The sequence below is a fragment of the Alligator sinensis genome, unplaced genomic scaffold (assembly GCF_000455745.1).
Source record: "Alligator sinensis unplaced genomic scaffold, ASM45574v1 scaffold512_1, whole genome shotgun sequence".
NCBI classification, from domain to species: Eukaryota; Metazoa; Chordata; order Crocodylia; family Alligatoridae; genus Alligator; species Alligator sinensis.
This window is the reverse complement of record NW_005842063.1, coordinates 2,547,613-2,564,471: the sequence shown is the minus strand read 5'-3', so window position 1 is coordinate 2,564,471 and position 16,859 is coordinate 2,547,613. Positions and strand designations below refer to the sequence as shown.

The 16,859-nt window shown below is 55.4% G+C and overlaps 1 protein-coding gene across 7 annotated transcripts in view; it reads left to right on the top strand.

The window, feature by feature from the left end:
- Nucleotides 1-10,752, top strand: part of ATP13A2 (ATPase cation transporting 13A2) — a 37,375-nt gene extending 26,623 nt beyond the window's left edge. For 4 of the 7 annotated variants that reach the window (XM_014519752.2, XM_025203689.1, XM_025203690.1 and 1 more), the window contains exons 15-29: nucleotides 43-231; nucleotides 327-533; nucleotides 1,460-1,573; nucleotides 1,986-2,142; nucleotides 2,604-2,724; nucleotides 3,067-3,191; nucleotides 4,057-4,217; nucleotides 4,788-4,898; nucleotides 5,121-5,200; nucleotides 6,161-6,313; nucleotides 7,181-7,277; nucleotides 7,720-7,943; nucleotides 8,086-8,237; nucleotides 8,375-8,547; nucleotides 8,911-10,751. In XM_014519752.2, coding sequence (XP_014375238.1) covers nucleotides 43-231; nucleotides 327-533; nucleotides 1,460-1,573; nucleotides 1,986-2,142; nucleotides 2,604-2,724; nucleotides 3,067-3,191; nucleotides 4,057-4,217; nucleotides 4,788-4,898; nucleotides 5,121-5,200; nucleotides 6,161-6,313; nucleotides 7,181-7,277; nucleotides 7,720-7,943; nucleotides 8,086-8,237; nucleotides 8,375-8,547; nucleotides 8,911-9,081 — 2,235 coding nt within the window. In that variant the 3' untranslated portion in view covers nucleotides 9,082-10,751. Of the gene's footprint in view, nucleotides 1-42; nucleotides 232-326; nucleotides 534-1,459; nucleotides 1,574-1,985; nucleotides 2,143-2,603; nucleotides 2,725-3,066; nucleotides 3,192-4,056; nucleotides 4,218-4,787; nucleotides 4,899-5,120; nucleotides 5,201-6,160; nucleotides 6,314-7,180; nucleotides 7,278-7,719; nucleotides 7,944-8,085; nucleotides 8,238-8,374; nucleotides 8,548-8,910 lie in introns of those variants that run through there. The other 3 variants (XM_025203687.1, XM_025203688.1, XM_025203691.1) reach the window with 3 other exon arrangements.
- Nucleotides 10,753-16,859: the final 6,107 nt, after the last annotated feature.

Here is a 16,859-nt window from a genome sequence, read left to right as displayed (position 1 = left end):
TCTTTCCCTGTCTTCCCGCTCCCGGCTGTCTGACATGAACAGGTCGCCCTCGGGCAAATCATCATCCGTGCCCTGGACCTCATCACCGTCATCGTGCCCCCGGCGCTTCCCGCCGCAATGACCGTGGGCACCATCTACGCCCAGAACCGGCTGAAGAAGCATGGCATCTTCTGCGTCAGCCCGCCCCGGATCAACCTGTGTGGCAAGATCCACCTGGTCTGCTTCGACAAGGTGAGTCCCAGGGGGGCTTTGTTGCCTCGTGGCATCCAGGTCGGTGACTGAGGTGGGCTTGGTTTTGATTCCACCTTCCCTTGCCTCCGCTACAGACAGGGACCCTCACGGAGGATGGCTTGGATGTCTGGGGTGTCGTTCCCCTGGAAAACAGCTGCTTCCTCCCTCTCATCCAAGAGCCCCGCTGCCTGCCCGACGGCCCGTTGCTGTACTCCCTGTCGACCTGCCACACTGTCTCTCTGCTGAGGGAGCAGCCCATTGGAGACCCGGTGGACCTGAAGATGATGGAGTCTACTGGCTGGGTGAGAGGAGAAGGCCTGACTTCGGGCTGCCTTGGGTCCACATAGAAGCATGTGTAGGCCTATACCCTTCAGGGGTGGTTTAGGAAGGAGGAGAAAGTGTATCCATCCTTCTGTACCCTCTTCAGGGACCTGAGGCTCTCACTTCACCCATTTCCTCCTGCTTTACACCTCTGCAGTGCAGCCTACTTCCCACCAAAGGATGGGGCAGCGACCCTGTGGCACTGAACGTGGGGATTTCTGTCGGGCTCTGCAGAGAGATCCCATTTTTTCTACAGGGAAATGCTGAACCTCGCTATCCAGTGATTTGGCTGCTCTGTCGGGGGAGTGACGCTGCAGGGGACTGTTTGGGATTAGGCTGAGCCGGAGAGGTGGAGTTGGCCAGATGCAGATGGGTGTGCAGCCTGCTTGGTTTCTAGCCAAGAGGGCTTCGCCTCTGTTCTCCGGGTGTAAAAACATGCAGCGAGCACGCAGTCGTGAATGGGGCTGGGCTCAGAGATGCGTGAGCAGCTGGAGCTGTAGTACTAGGAATAGCTAAGAAGCCAAGAATTGCTTTGAAAGCTAGTCTCAGCCATGCTGGACAGCTTCACTGCTCACCAAAGTGGGCGTCCCTGGGTGGGAGATCTAGAAAATACCCAGAACCACTTTAGTTTTCAATCTACTGATTGAACCCTTTCCCATGTGTAAATGGAGGCTGGTGGTAGGGGGCACAACCCCCCCTGAAGGGAGGTGACCTGATGCCCTGAAGAGGACAGGGCTGTCCAGGTGTGCCCTGGAGCTGGCAGCAAAACTACGAGGCTGCAGCCGAGCCGTGAAGGGCAGCCCTTTGTTTTGTCTGTTGGCTTGGTAGAACGCGGTGCTGCCAGCTCAGCTGCGGGAGCGGACCGGGCTCTGAGCTGTGCTTTCTGAACCCCCTCCCTTGGTTTCAGATCCTGGAGAAGGCAGAAGGGGAAGAGGCTGACCTGCACGCCATCCAGCAGTTTGGGACGAAGGTCCTAGCAGTGATGAAGCCCCCGCCTGTGGAGGAGCAGCCCCATGGCACGGTGAGCCCGTGGTGAGCTGGTACAAGGCGGGCAGTCTCTGGGTGCATGGCGGGTGGAAGCAGAAGGGAGTTAATCCCATAGTTGAGACTCAAACAAGGACATACATCTCAATCTGGGAAACATCCGGGTACCCCCATCGGTGTGGCATGGCACTGGTGAAGTCAGGTTGCTGTAGCAATGCATGCACCTATCTCAGCACCATGGGGTACTTATCAGGGTAACCTGCGCCCTCGATAGGGTGGGCAGCACCCTCTTGGCTAGGCCATTTCCCATCACCCTGGAAGTGGGGGAAGTCCCTGACACTGGGTGTGGGCCGCTTGTGTGGCTGGCTGTGCCACCACCACAGGCGGATATGCCCCGTGGCCCTCTTCAGCCTCCCCAGGCCTGTCAGTGCCTTCCATTCCCTCCCCAGAAGCACCAGGTGCCAGTCGGGATCCTCCGTCGCTTCCCCTTTTCGTCCTCCCTGCAACGGATGAGCGTGGTGGTGAAGCTGCCCGGAGATGCCCCTGCTGAAGCCTATGCAAAAGGGGCTCCAGAGATGGTGGCCAGCCTCTGCAACAAGGAAACAGGTAAATGTGCCTCCCTCCGCTTGCCGGGTGTTTGTAGAATCTGGGGTTTTATTCGTGTTCTTCCAAAAATAATGCCCAGCCGCTCATGCTGGAGTGGCAGGGCTTGTCCTCACAGGGACCTGCTCCCGATGAGCATCTGGTGTGCACTCTGTGATCTGAGAGTCAAGTTAAAATGAGCCTAATCCACTTTGGAAGTATAGTAGCCATGCAGATCGGGCAGCTGAGTTTTAAGTCTGGTGATCAGTTCGAGGTCAAGAACCTGGGGTTAGATTGGAGCTGTCGAAGTGAGCCAAAACGGCTCTTCTAACCCGAATTCGCCAAGCCGAGGGACCTGTACCAAGCCATGTCTTAGCCAACCTGAGTTAAAGACCTGCTGAAAGCCATTCTGCCTGTTGGTCCCCAGGGTCCACTCCCAGCTACGTCTGTCCTTTCTGGACTGATTGATCCCTGTCTTTCCGCAGTCCCGGGGGATTTCTCCCAGATGCTACGACACTACACAACCGACGGCTTCCGGGTCCTGGCACTCGCCTACAAACCTCTCGCTCCGGTCAAAACCTTTGAGGATGCCCAGCAGCTGACGAGGTGTGTGAGCCTGCTGGAGACCTGGCTCCATCCTCTCCTCTGAGATCTTCCTCCCTCCTTTCTTGCTTGCACCCAGTGCAAGGGCTGAATGCAAGGAAGCCTTTATGGCCCGGGTCGCGCAGGAGGTGACACTAGACTACAGGAATGGTCCCTTCTGGCCCTGAAATGCAATGGACATCAACATGGCTTTTAGGGATACAGTTATACAAGGAGTAAGGGTCATAAAGGGGTTAAACACCTAAATCAGGACAGTGTTGCTGCTGCCCAAGGATATTGCACAAGTTCATTCACTCCCACATCCCACTCTGGTATCCAAATCACAGCCCTGCTGTCTCCTAACAGGGACGCTGTAGAGAGCGGATTGACCCTCCTCGGCTTCCTGGTGATGAAGAACGTGCTCAAGGCAGAGACCGCTCCCGTGATCCACCTGCTCAGGAAAGCCAGCCTCCGCCCCGTGATGGTGACGGGTAATGTCCGGGCTCAGTGGGGCAGGAGGGATCCAGCATTTATTGTCCCTGATAATGAGCAAGCTCTCCGGAGCTCTTTGCCCTTTACAAACGCTGAAGAAATGGACCCATAAGGAAAACGGGTCATGTGCCCCCCTTGCTTCCTTCTGAAGAAACAAAAAAGACTTGAAAAGGGTTTTCCTTGGCGGGGAAGAGCCCACAGGAGGGTGGATTCTGCTGTCAAAACCTTGTATTATTGACCTTTGCTGTAGCAGCAGCATTAAGTCCGGCCTTCATTGTTTAAAACAAGAGCCGGTATCTTGCTGCTCGCCTCGAGCCTGGAACAGTATCCTGTTCATCTCGGGGTGTTGACTCTGAACCCTAACGATGGCTGCACGCATGTCAGCTATTTCACCACTGGGTGTTTTAGTGAAAACACCCAACCAGCACATTTTATTAGCTGGAGTTTTGTGGATGTGGTGGCCGATCTTGGGTGGGGATCAGGGAGGCGGCCAGTTGCTGAGGTGCAGAACAAGGGATTATAGGGCTATCTCCTCCCAGTATTAAAACTGCATCTGCCAGCCAAAAAAGGGGGACCGTAAAGAACACATTCACCCCCTCCCCTGTGCCAAAATGCACTGCTCCCTAAGCCAAAATCCCATTCCCATGCTATCCTGGGGGCCCTAGGCACAAAACTGGAGGTGTTTCCATTCCTATGATCCCACGTGAGAAAGGGAATGAGTCGCGTGTGAGAGATGTTGGCCACGTCCCCCCGTGTCATTCAGGCGCTGCCATGGTGGAGGCGGCACAAACTGCCCCAGCCCGGTGCTGGCTTCTGAAATCCATAGTCCACCGTCCTCACTGGCCGCTTGCCTCTCGTTGGCAGGGGACAACATGCTGACGGCGGTGAACGTAGCCAAGAGCTGCCGGATGGTGGAGCCTAAGGAGCGGGTGGTCTTTGTGAACGGCTCTCCTCCCGACCACGACAGACCTGCCGCCCTGAAGTTCAGTCTAGCCGAGCAAGCCCCGGGGCAGGAGCTGGCAGAGGTGAGGCCAGGAGGGAAAGCAGCCCGGCGAGGGGTTCCTCTTTCCCATGAGATGTTGCAGCCAACTTGGGAAGCAGTTGTCATGAGGAGCTCTCACACCTGGGTGTCCCAGGAGAGATGGATATCTAGTGTCCTGGGGTGCAGGGCACAGCCTCCTCTGACCTCACATTCATGGGGGTGATCCCCCAGTCTAGACCTGACTGGTTCAAGCACCAGTCAGGTCTAGACCAGTGGTGCTTGAACTTCCAGCCCCAAAAGCCAGGGGAGGGGCACAGGGTGAGTCCATGAGGCCAGGTCCCATAGGCAGGGACAGTCTGTGGGCCAGCTTCAGCGTGCCGTCAGCACCCAGGGTCAGTCCATAGGGTCATTCCACATCTGGCAGTGGAGTGACCCCATTCCCCAGCACCTGCGGCCGTGCCATCCGGGCCACAGGGTCTGGAGATGCAGCAGGGGGGTGGTGGCGATGACTAGCAGCAGGGGATGCTGCCAGCACTCCCCTGGATGGCCCACCCAGGGACGGCAGCTTTGTTTCTGGTGTGCTTAGCAGCGGACGGGTGGGCTTGGTTCGCAGGGCCCGTACCAGCAGGAGGGCTGTCTCCTCAGGCAGCTGCCGAGCCACTTGGCGCTGAATGGGAAATCCTTTGCGGTGGTCTGCGAACACTTCCCCGACCTGCTGCCAAAGGTGAGTCCTTCCCTCTGGCCCCCCCCCCATCCACTGACCATGTAGCTGGGAGTGTGGCCCCTCTCTGGGGCAGCATCTTCCCCCCCGTGTGCCAGGGAGCAGTGGGCTAGCACACTGTGGCGTTGGCTCGTTGCTCTTTGAGTAGCCACGCCGGTGCCCTCTCCCCGCCAAGACCTCCAAGGCTGTGATGCCCGGCTGACATGATGCTCCTTTCTCTTGCAGATCCTGGTTCAGGCGACAATCTTTGCTCGCATGTCTCCAGACCAAAAAACTCGGCTGGTTCGCTGCTTACAAGACCTAAAGTAAGGCAGAGGAGAGGGGGGAAGGGGATGGGGCAAAGACCCAGCATTTCCTTGCAAAGAGGTCTTTTGTGAAGCCAGGGCAGGAGACTCTTATGCTCCTATGCCAAGTGCAACCCTGAAATCGCTTCCCCCTGACAGTACTATTCAATCCACTGCAGCACCCCGAGCCAGGAGCTAATCTGTCCTCAATGCAAAGCCTGATCCTAGCTCTGCCTCCAGTTCATCCCCAGTTCACAGATGATCATCCAGCACATAGAGAAGGGTTCAAGCAGTGAAGTTCACTGTGATCTCCCCTGAGGGGGTGGGGTTTGAGAGCTTGGCATTCAACCCTGTGGCCATCTCTCCTGCCTCTGGGCAAAGGGAGACAAATGGCTTTGACTTGCAGAGCAGAGATTTGAACAAGGTCCAGGAAACCCCTTAGATGAGCTCTAGGGGACTCTGAGCACCTCACATTTAGGGACTTCTTCAAAAGCCAGATGGAAACTCTGAGGCCTCCGGCTATGCTTGGGACCGCACTTTCTGGAGCTCTGGGGAGGCCATCGTCTTGGTCTTTGCTCCAAAGGTCAAAACCCCCAAATTGTGGCAAGGGTTTGTTTACACAAGCCTTCCCTGCCAGACGCCTCCTTCGTTTCCAGTGGGGTCATGGCCACTGCTAGCAGCAAAGGCAGTCACTTTGCCCTGCCCTCCCGCAGCCAGGGAGAGGCATCTTCCCAGTGATTTCTTTGCTGAAGGTTTCTCCATTTCTCACGTCTCTGCAAATGGTGCCACGATCAGGGCAGCCAGGGGATGGACGCTGGTGTCCTGGATGGAGATGCTGTCAAGCACTTTGTATGCTGAATACTGATGTTTTCCAACTTGCTGGTCCAGAGAGCTCCTCTTCCTGGGGCAGTACGGGCAGGAGAGGGGGCTGGGGATCCCCTCGGCTTATGCTGGGAGTCCACAGAGGTCTCTTTGCTGCAGCTACTGCGTGGGGATGTGTGGAGACGGTGCCAACGACTGCGGGGCGCTGAAGGCCGCTGACGTGGGGATCTCGCTCTCCGAGGCGGAGGCCTCTGTGGCGTCGCCGTTCACCTCCCGAATTCCCAACATCGAATGTGTTCCCCTGGTCATACGGTGAGCTCGGACTTCTGTGCTTGCTGGGCTGAGATGGGGTAGCGGGGGTGATCCCGAACTGGAGCGTGTGCGGGGAGGGATCGGCCAGTCGGAGGTTATCGAAGAAGACTCCTTGCTTATGTTGCACTTGCCGTCTGTGGGTCTTGGTGCCTGTGTGCTGGTGGCAGTGGTCTCTAGGCTCCCACGGATCTCGCTCTTCCCCCTGGTTGAAGCTTGGAGTGCCAGGGCACTGTCCGTCCCGAAGCGCACGGGGTCCCAACGGGCTCTTGGGCTTTCGTGCTTCTTCTGTGCCACTGTCCTTCCTTAGCCTTGGGCCACAGGGCAGAGGTTGGCTGGCTCAGCAACGTCATCTCGGGGTGCAAAACAATGGCACAACCTGAGTGGCAGCCCCCCGGCCCTGCCCTCCGTGGGTGCAACTGTTCCAGCTCCTGCCCTGGGGCACAAAGCAGCAGAAACCCCCCTTGTGTCACCACAGCACAGGCATGGTGGCAGCAGCCCCATGATGTAGGCAAGCCTGGGGTCAAGGCCACCCTGACCATCCTGCTCAACAGCAAGAAGAAGTATCTCTAGTGGTCCTATGGCCCCTCGGCATCGGGCCTTGTGCCCAGAGCCGGGCTGCAGTCGACAGAGACGCTCATGAACTGAACGAGTGCCCCCTTCTCCACGCTCCCGCCTCGAAGGTGGTCGCTGACTTGGGAGCTCCTGTGCTGCCCAGCGAGGCGTGTCCCGCACACACAACCCCAGTGTCCCCCCCCAGGACGGCGGAGCCCTTTCGGTTCCCAGCTGCCAGCCTGCGCAGAGACGCCTCACGGGTGTCTACGGGCCATCGGTGTGTAAAGTCTCTGTCTGTCTTATCCCATCTTTCAGGGAAGGCAGGTGCTCTCTGGTCACGTCCTTTGGGGTTTTTAAGTACATGGCCCTGTACAGCCTGGTGCAGTTTGTGTCAGTGCTGCTGCTCTACACGGTGAGTGTTTCCAGTACGGTGGATCGTGGCTCAGAGGAGAAGGGGGTCCGGGCGGTTCGGGGGTCCGGGTAGGGAGTCACTGCAGCTGTTTACCTCTACCCCACGCCCAGTTCGAATTCCTCTGGCTTTCCACTGTCTTGCAGCTGTTGCAGCCTGGGGAACGGTGGTTTCTCTGGGGGTGCAGCTTTGAACAAGCCCAGCTCCCCTTTGCCTGCACACTTGTGCCCCCACGGCGCAGCCAGGCAGGGTCGATGTGCTTTGACTGATCAGGGAGAAGCTGGGGATTTCTCCAGGCAGTTTGAACCTGGGACACTTCTCCCCCTTGTGCTGGGTGACTTCCAGATTTGAACCGTCGAGCTAGCAGTGAAAGACCTGTGCCCCCATCTCCCACCCATTCCCCTGAGCCCCGTTCAGCGTCTCCAACATCGCCTCTCGCCCCCAGATCAACACCAACCTGAGCGACTTGCAGTTCCTCTTCTTCGACCTGATCATCACGACGACCGTGGCGGTGCTGATGGGTAAGACCGGCCCGGCGCAGGAGCTGGGCACGCAGCGTCCCCAAGGGGCACTGATCAGCGTCCTCGTGCTGGGCAGCCTCCTGCTCCAGACAGCCCTGCTCATCATCGTGCAAGTCGCGAGCTACTTCATCACCGTCTCCCAGACCTGGTAAGCAGCTGCCTGGCCTGGAGGGATGGTTGTTAGGGAGCAATTTGCCCGCCAGAAGTTGTTCCTTCCTGACCGCTCTCTGCTGCCCTGAAGCATGAGTGTTTGGAGGATCTGAGCCCTGCTTTCCTGTCCCCGCTCCCAGGTACGTCCCCCTGAACAGCACGGTGACGGCCCCGCAGAACCTGCCTAACTACGAGAACACGGTCGTCTTCTGCATCTCGGGCTTCCAGTACCTGACCCTCGCCGTGGCCATGTCCAAGGGATACCCCTTCAGGAAGCCGCTCTACACCAATGGTGAGGACAGGGCAGGGCGTCTGCGTGGGCTTGCAAAGCTGCAAGGCCTGTCGCCAGCCCTTTGGGCATGAAAGCACATGGCCCGCTCTCCCCCGGGCATCACGGTGACACCTCCCCTCCTGCCTCCTGCCACCCAGTCCCGTTCCTGCTTGCCCTCGTCATCCTCTTCGGCCTGATGATCGGGGTGACGGTTTACCCGCTGGGCTTCGTGAAATCCCTGCTGATGCTGAAGGACACGAGCGACATGAACTTCAAGCTGCTTCTGGTGGGCATGGCCACGCTCAACTTCTTCGTGGCGTTCACGCTGGAGGTAGGAGGGCGGCCGGGGCCGGCACGTCGGTGGCGGTGAGGACATGGGGTCCTTGCTGGATGGATGCACGTTTTGCCCCAGAGCGCTGGGTGCAAAGTCTTCCGCAGCCCAGCTTAGTGTGCGGCTGAGGGGGTGAGATGGGATTTGTCATGGGCACGAGCTACAGCTCCCCATCTAAGAGCTCCTACCCAAGCCCCAGCCCCTCCCCAATCTCGGCAGCCAGGATTCAGCCCTTTCTCCCACGGACAACGAGCCCTGATAACCCCCCACCTCCTGCAGCGGTCCTAGGTCCCCTGCAGTGCTTTCCAAGCCTCTGACCCCCCCCAGTCCATCCTCTGCTCTTCTGCCCCCCTTCTCCTCCAGACGGCCCTGGACCACGGCATGCTCGACTGGGTGCGGAAGCTGCGGCGGAAGAAAACCTCCAAAAAGCTGTTCAAGAGGGTGGAGGAGGAGCTGAGGCGGCAGCAGCCACCGTGGCCGCCCCTGGACCAGCCACTCCTCGCCACCCCCAGGATGTCCATCGCTGTGAGATAGCCCCGTGCCCGCGTGGGCCCTGCTCGCTGCACCCTCCTGCTGCCGCGGGAGGAGAGGGGGGAAGCTCCGGGAGTCCAGCACCTCAGGACACACGTGGGTTTATTTATTGTTCCATGCTGTGCATTGCCCTCTTCTCCCCTCAACTCGGGTCACAGCCGGGAGCCACGATGCGCCGCTCCGGCAGGAGACCTCGTGCTCTGGGGTCGCTCGAGCGGCGTCCATCTCGGAGGATGGACGTGGGTGGCAGAGGTCATCTTCCCCCATGGGGAATCCCTCGGCAGAACCGCTGCCCTCCCTTCAGAAGACCTGTTGCGCGTTGCGGAGTTTGATGGCAGCTGGGAGGAAACCACAGCTCCACCCGGGCCCAGGTATCTGAGGATCGGCAGGGAGAGAAGGAAGCTGGAAGACAATCTGCCTGGGGCCACCCTTTGCTGCTGCTCTTGTGGTTTGGTGGCTGTGCCAGTAAGACTAGGCAGTACCTCCCGTGAGGTCGGTCACCCCAGGGGCCATTCCCTTTGTCTCGCTCCGAGGTGCTCAGGCCCACAGCCGGGTGATTCACCCATCGGTGGGCGTGGAGTCATCCTCATATGGAGAAGTCCTCGCTGCCCGTCTGCACCTGGCACGCGGGACAGGGCTAGTATTTCCCCGGAGGGCGCTTCCTGCCTCGTGCCCTCCATGAGATGGGCTCCAGGACGTTGGCTGCTGTCAGCATGAGCACGGGCGCAGGGAGACTGTGGGACCTGCTTACAAACCAGAGTGCCATCTGGCATGTGGTGTGCTGCTTCCAGCTTTTCTGGACGCCAGGTGTGGCCGGCTGCTGTCACATTCCAGGATGGGGTTATAAATACTGAAGTGTCGCTGGCATCTCGTCATCCATTTTTTGGCCTTCTGTTCATTGCAACAGCTAGAATTGTAGTGACCCCATGCAGCCCCTCACCCTGGGCTACCTCGCCCATCCCAGCCAAACCCTGCCTCCCCTCTTCCACAACGGGAAGTCATTGTTCCGCCTTTAGCGGGCTCCTTGAGAGGCCAGAAGCAAGCCTGCCCCAAGCCAGGATCTGTGCACCGGTACCACTGATCCTTCCTCCAGGACCCTGCTGATGTGTCTGCAGAGCGCCGTCATTTCAGCGGACGCTTTGTTGAATGAGAGATCTATTTTTGCCCGGAAACAGATAGAAGTGCATGCATACAGAGAGATCTTGCAAGTCCTCCATTTCTCCGTGGTGGTGTTTGCGCGTGTGCCTCTAATAAATCAGCATTATTTTCTTGAAAGCTTGTGCTGTTTTTAGTTCTGAGTGGCGATTTGTTCTTCACATGCCTAGTAACTTCGATAGGCCTCAGGGCAGGAGCAGTTTTTGGGACAGGGCTGAGGCTCCCAGCTGGGAACGCTGTTACCGCGAGATAGGAATGCATGTCTTTGATTACATGCACCATCCCTTTCTCCAAGCTGGGTATTATCATGACAAGTGTATTTGTTGTTCTGCATATTTCGGTAGTGGTACTTCTGTATTAGCATTTTCTTGTGTAACCTGCTGGCTTGAGCAATACAAAGAGCCAATACAAGGTTATGCATAGAGGAACAAAGAAATTGGGTCACTCTTCTGATAGTTTAAGACCAGAAGGGCCGTTAGATCATCCAACTCCTTCTATAACTCAGGACTGTTGAATTTCATCCACTTGCCACTGTGCAGAGACGACTAACTTGTGCTGCACTTCAGCATCTCTCCAGAAATGCTTCTTGTCTCAGTACGAAGACGTCAAGAAATAGGAAATCCAATATTTCCCGTTCCAGGGGTTTGTTCCAGCGATCAGTCACCCTCGTAGTCTCATATCTATGTGTGGGTGTGTGTAATATTTATATATATGTGTGTGTGTGTGTCTCTCTCTCTCTCTCTATCTATATACACAGTGTGTATAAATGAATATATATTGGAGGGGTGTATGTATATGTATTGGAGGGGGGATGTATGTGTGTGTGTGTGTGTGTGTGTGTGTGTGTGTGTATATATATGTATGTATATATATAATTGGGGGATGTGTATATATAATGGGGGGTGTATATATATTGGAGGGCTCTGTGTGTGTGTGTATGTGTGTGTGTACGTATGTATATATATAGTGTATATAAATGAATATATATTGGAGGAGGGCTGTCTGTGTGTGTGTGTATATATATATTGGAGAGGTGTGTGTGTGTGTATATATTGGGGGGTGTATAATGGAGAGGTGTGTCTGTGTATAATATATATGTGTGTGTATATTTTTATATATATGTGTGTGTGTGTGTGTGTGTATAAATAAATATAGATTGGATGAGGGTGTATGTGTGTGTATGTATTTGTGTGTGTATATATGTGTGTGTGTGCATATGCATATATATAGGATCTTTCTCTTTTGAGTTTATCTGCTTTCAGCTTTGGGCCATTTGGGCATTGGCCTTTGTTAGGAGTTTCTCCAAATGTGGGGGCCTCTATCCTGGAGAGCAACAACCCTGAAAAGGATGTCGGGTCCCGGAGGACAAACAACACGAGCTCCTGTTGTTCGGTGGGGACCAGGACAATCAACGCCAGCCTTGGATGCCCTGAGCAGGAATAGGGAGGTGACATTAGCTCTGCACGTAGCATTGGTGAGGCCAGTACTAACACTGAGAAAAGAGTTACAAGAACCATGTGGGATAATATTATATTCAAGCAAGCAACGATGGAGATTGAGCTTCATCAGACTATTGACGGGGAGATGAAGAGGTGACTTGCAGGTACTTGCATGGAGAAGAGGCATCTGACGGCAGCCAGCTCACTGAACTGCATCCATCCAGGTATAAATCTGTGCAGCTTGCGCTCGAGCGAAGCCATGTCCGCTGTGGGCGAGGGACCTGGACCCCTGCTGAAAGTCTGTGGAGCTCCAGGAAGAAGCCCAGAGAGCACCGTTTGCCTGGAGGGCTATCACAGTTTTGCTTTCCAGTCACCTGCTCTTTCCAGAGCCAGGCTACTTAATTTTGCAGCTTGCAAACTACCTGCCAAGGGAGGAGTGCTCAGCAGGGAATTACCGGGGGCTTCTTGAATGAAATGGGCCCGACCCAGGATCTGTTAAAACAGATTCACCTCCCTGGGTGGTGGGGCAGGGCAGGTTTGATCTGTGCTTGTAAGGCTGCGATGCAGAATGGACACGCCGCGGCTTCTTCTGCACGTAGCCGGTAGATGGGGATGCAGCATTTGGGCTCGATTCTCTGGGGGAAACGCTGGGGCCTCCCTGTGATTTCCCTTATGAAGCTTCTTTCCTTCAATCGACATCCAGGGTCAGCTGATCTGAGCAGTTTCAGAAAAGATACAGCGAAGCATTGGAGCCGGTCCGATGGTCATTTGTTTTGCCAGGAAGAAACTGGTTTTAGCTGTAAAGAATCTCTCGGAGGGTGTCTGGTTTCTGTCTCCTGCCACGGCGGCTGATAAGGGCTGAAGTCTAGGGCTTGTCTACCCTGGATCTCGTAAAATAAGCGTGGAAACTTTCCAAACGCTGTTACAGCCAGCACCGCTGCATCCAAATCCATCCGAGCTGCATTAAGAGCCAGGGCTTAAGACATTAACCTCTCGGCGGCAGGCAGTGGTGTTGAAGTCAGGTCTTCCACATAGCATCCGATAGAAAATCTCATGGTTGTTAAGATAGGAGATTTTCTCATGTCTCAAGCACCATGACACGAAAATCTCATGGTCATTAAGGGAGACTTTCCTCTCTTGTGAGATAGGAAGCGGATGAGGAACTGAGACAAAGGCCGAGCTAGGAGAGAGCTGGTGTCTCCTGAAACCCAACCCACTGCTCAATCCACTCAACTATCCTTCCCAGTAGCGTGAATAAATTGGGGAAGGGATCGGGGTACGAGCATAGCAACTGCATCCCCAACTACGTTGCTATAACCACTACACCACGCTCCACTCCCCACCTCCATGCGGTGCAGAGCTGCCCCGTTGCACCCCTCATCCTTTTTATCGCAGGTAAAGAGCCGGGGGAGACTTTTTCAGCGTCTTTGAAAGTCTGCAGAGAAAGCTTTCCAATTTGGAACAGAACCAATTAAAAAAAATTAGTAACTTAGGGAAGGAGGGAGCTGGTTACTCGAAACATTTCCTTAGTTTCACACTTTTAAAAAAACCCAGTGAAGTTCAAGCCAATCTCAAAACCAAATCGCATCAAGCCAGTCCTGCAGAAGGGTGTGCTTAGAAACTGTTGACTCCGGCCATGCCGAGTTCTTCGAAAGAGTTGGAAATAACTCGGTGAAAGGCAAGGACGTTGGTGGGTGATATCATTTATTGGACCGACTGCCCGGTTGGGATGAGTTTAGGCAAGGTTTTGAATGTAGTGCGTTGTTCTTTGGGTCTCGAAACGTTGTGAAATCAACCCGTGATGTCTATGTTGCTGAATCTGTTTTTTCTATGGGGGGAAAAATCCCTTCTTTTTTTTTTTGCTTTGCACGCCCATTGGTGAAATGCTGTTGCAGCCACGTGCAATTATCCTGTCTCGTGTAGACAAGAAAACACCCTGCAAGGCCTTGTCCCTACCAGAATAAATCTGCTAAAAATCCCGCCCCGTTTGCCACCGGGCTTTTCAGCATCATCAGTGGGATGCTACCAAAACAGGACAAAATGGTAGTACATCTCCCTATAGCGACACCGGGAAATTAGGGGGCTTGTGTAGCAGCATTGCCAACTCTTGCTGGGATTTTGGGGTTTTTTTTACTGAGTCTCTTTACAACTGAGCGTGTGTTTTCCCTTGAAGTGTCCAGCTCCTTGATTCAAATAAATACACGAAAAATCTCAGCTTCCATTTCAAAAAAATTAAAAAGTTTTGGCCTTTCTGGTGCAGAAAGCCACTTGAATAAGCAAACCCTAAACTTTCCAGCAGTGAAAGGCAAATAAAAATAACCTAGCATCATTTTCTTTTCTTTTTTTAACGTGGAGCCGACTCACAATTTTGGAGCACGTGGTGTTGGCGTTAGGGATGTGGATGTAGCCAGAGGAGAGAAGAAACTACGTCCAAACACGATGTGGTCACAAAAAACCTTTCCTATGCAAGGAGAAATGTTGGCATTTGTTAGGCAGGGGTTGGCCTGGGTGATTATTTAATAGTGCCTTCTAACCTAGATACCTTAAAAGAATATAATGAGTGCTGCATTTTCCCTCCAGCTTTGGTGGCAGTATAAAAAGTCTCTTCATGGACCGTCTTGATGGTATTGAAGCTTTGATTTAGCTGGGATGGTCTAGGTGGGACTGGTCCAGTGTGGAGGAGTGGGTTGGACTGGACGTGACCTCCCTTCCCACCCTCATTTTCTCAGTGCATACCCACGAGATATTTAGATCCTGATGAAGCAGCTTTAGCTGGTGGGGAAACCTCAGCAGAGGAGTTCATGAGCTGCGTGGTTTCCTGGGTGCCCTCTAAGGTGCAACCCTGCCCTGCCTTTTTATGAGCAAATGGAGAGGTCTTCCAGTCTACTATCACCCTGGCACGGAGGTGGGCACAGACCTCTGTGGCTCGCCACTGAAGGGTACCTGCTCCACCATGTCCCTCTTCCCTTTGGTGGGCATGGTGCACCGATGGTCTGTGATGTTTCCCCTCTTTATTCTTCTTCCTTCATCTTCCCACCCTATTTCCCAGGGCTCCTGTAGCGTGTGGGGAAGACTTCAAGCCAGCGACACCTGTCCCAGTTCCCGCTGATGGAGGAAGGTCTTTTTGAGCGAGCCCAGGGGAGGCTCATTAGCTGCCCTTGAGCAGAGCGAGCAGCTAGAAGAGACCGGGACGGCTCTGGGGCCGGTTGGCTGGTGCCCCTTCTTGATGATTTGAAGCTCGGTCTCTTTTTCCCGGAGCTTGGTGGTTTGGTTCGAGTGGCCGAAGGAGCCAAATTTTGGGCATTGAGCAGGAGAGGAGGTGAGTTGTGCTGGGGCGAACCCGTGGCCCTAATTGCGATGCATCTCCCAGGCTGGGAGCGAGAGCGAGCCACCGACTCTGTCCCAGTGGCTTCCCTGTGCAGCCATCGGGTCCACGGACCCTGCACCCCCACCGGGCTCATCCTCCTGACGGACACAAATTCCCACCGAACTCTTCCCACCTGGGAGTGACCTTATTTAATTGCTCTCAGTTGGGATTTTCACAAGGGCCTAGAGTTGGCCCCTGCCCTGCTGTCAAAGCCCCTTGTGTGGTGCAAAACCAGCTTCTCCTGTTGCGGCTGGTCTCTGGGGGAAGAAGCTGTCCTTCACTCGGCTCTAGGAGTTGCAAAAGGCTGTCGCATCCCCAGGCGTGGTTTGGGGTCCTGGCTGGTGAACCCCCCTGGGGAGAGGGCGGGGGGTGCACTGGCTCCGTCCCAGGTGAACTAATACCACATTTGGGGCACAGGAGGGATGCGTGACTGCTGTTTGCATTCAACCTGCTGCCTTTTGGTGATCAGGCTGGTTATCCAGTGGCCAGACTCCTACAGCCGAGTGAGACGTATCTCCCTGCCTCCGTTCTTCCTGCTTGAAATGGAGGGGAGGATGGCCGCCTGCTTCCCGGGGGAAAGTGTCCTGGGTGAAACCTTGCTTAGCTCCTTTGGTTAGCGGCATATCCTCAGGGGCTTGCTCCCACTCTTAAGAGTGTTTAAGCTCCTCACAAAGAGCTGGCTCAGCATCACGGGAGCAGTCCCCAACCTTGCACCAGTACTGCAGGCCATAACGCCTTGCAAAGAGCTGGCCCAGCATCACCGAGGCAGCCCCCCCAACCTTGCGCTCCCCCATCCCCATCAGCGTCACCCCATTTTAACGGAGGAGGAGGCCGCCGTGCAAAGTATTTCCAGAGAGGCTGGAAGGGGCAGGCTGCCCCAGGCCTGGTGCCCTTCCCAGAACAGGAGGATCTCCTGCTGAGATAATGAGCACAAGCATTAATGCTTTCTCGCATGCCTCCGTCTCTCCCAGCCCGTGGGGCAGCGCGACTTTGAGAGCAAGCGGAAATAGCTGCAATGAAAAAGCTCCGACCAGCCAAGAGGCCGCCCTACTGCGGCTGTAAATTTGTTTGGAGACGGGTTAGCCGGGCCAGGAGATGCCAGGATGTTTTTCTCCTCCCGTGCTACCGCAGGGCCGTTTTCTAGGGAGGCAAAGGGTGGCAGGAGAGGTTCTCCGACTGCCCTCCATGGAGAGCTGGCCGGTAACTCCCGTTACACCTAGGTTTGCAGGGTTTAAAGCCTGAAAGAAGGAGTCAGGGTTGCTTCTTGCAATGATTTCCTCCCTGTGTGCAAGTGGCACGGGGCACTAGCAGGACAGGCCTCAAGCGATCTCTTAACCTTGCTCTTCCCTGGACGCGATGGTGGCAGAGGACAGGATACGTCCATAACTAGGAGGCGGCTGGTGCAGTTTCCAATGGGACAAGCATCCTCCGGCCTTTTTTGCTCGAGCGATGTGGCCTGCACTGACAATGCCAGAGGAGGTTTGAGTCACTGCTTGAGCTGGGGTGCTGGGTTCGAATCCTCACTCCAGTGGTTCCCGTTGGAGAGGCTCAAGTCGGTAAAGCCTGGCAGGATTTTAAAGGAGCTAGGTGCTTGGCTCCTCCACTTGTATTTGCAGCTTGTTTCTGCTTCCAAGTGGGGGATTTTCACGGCTTCATCCTCATCCCCCCCCCATGCAAAATCAGCCTGGGGGGCAGGGATCTGGAGAGGAGAGCTTGCAGAGCCCTGTTGCTGCATGAGCGACCTGCCGGTGAGGCTCTGGCTCCAGGGATATAACGTGCTCGCCCGTGGCAGGCGAGGGGCACGCCCGGGGGCGGCTTGA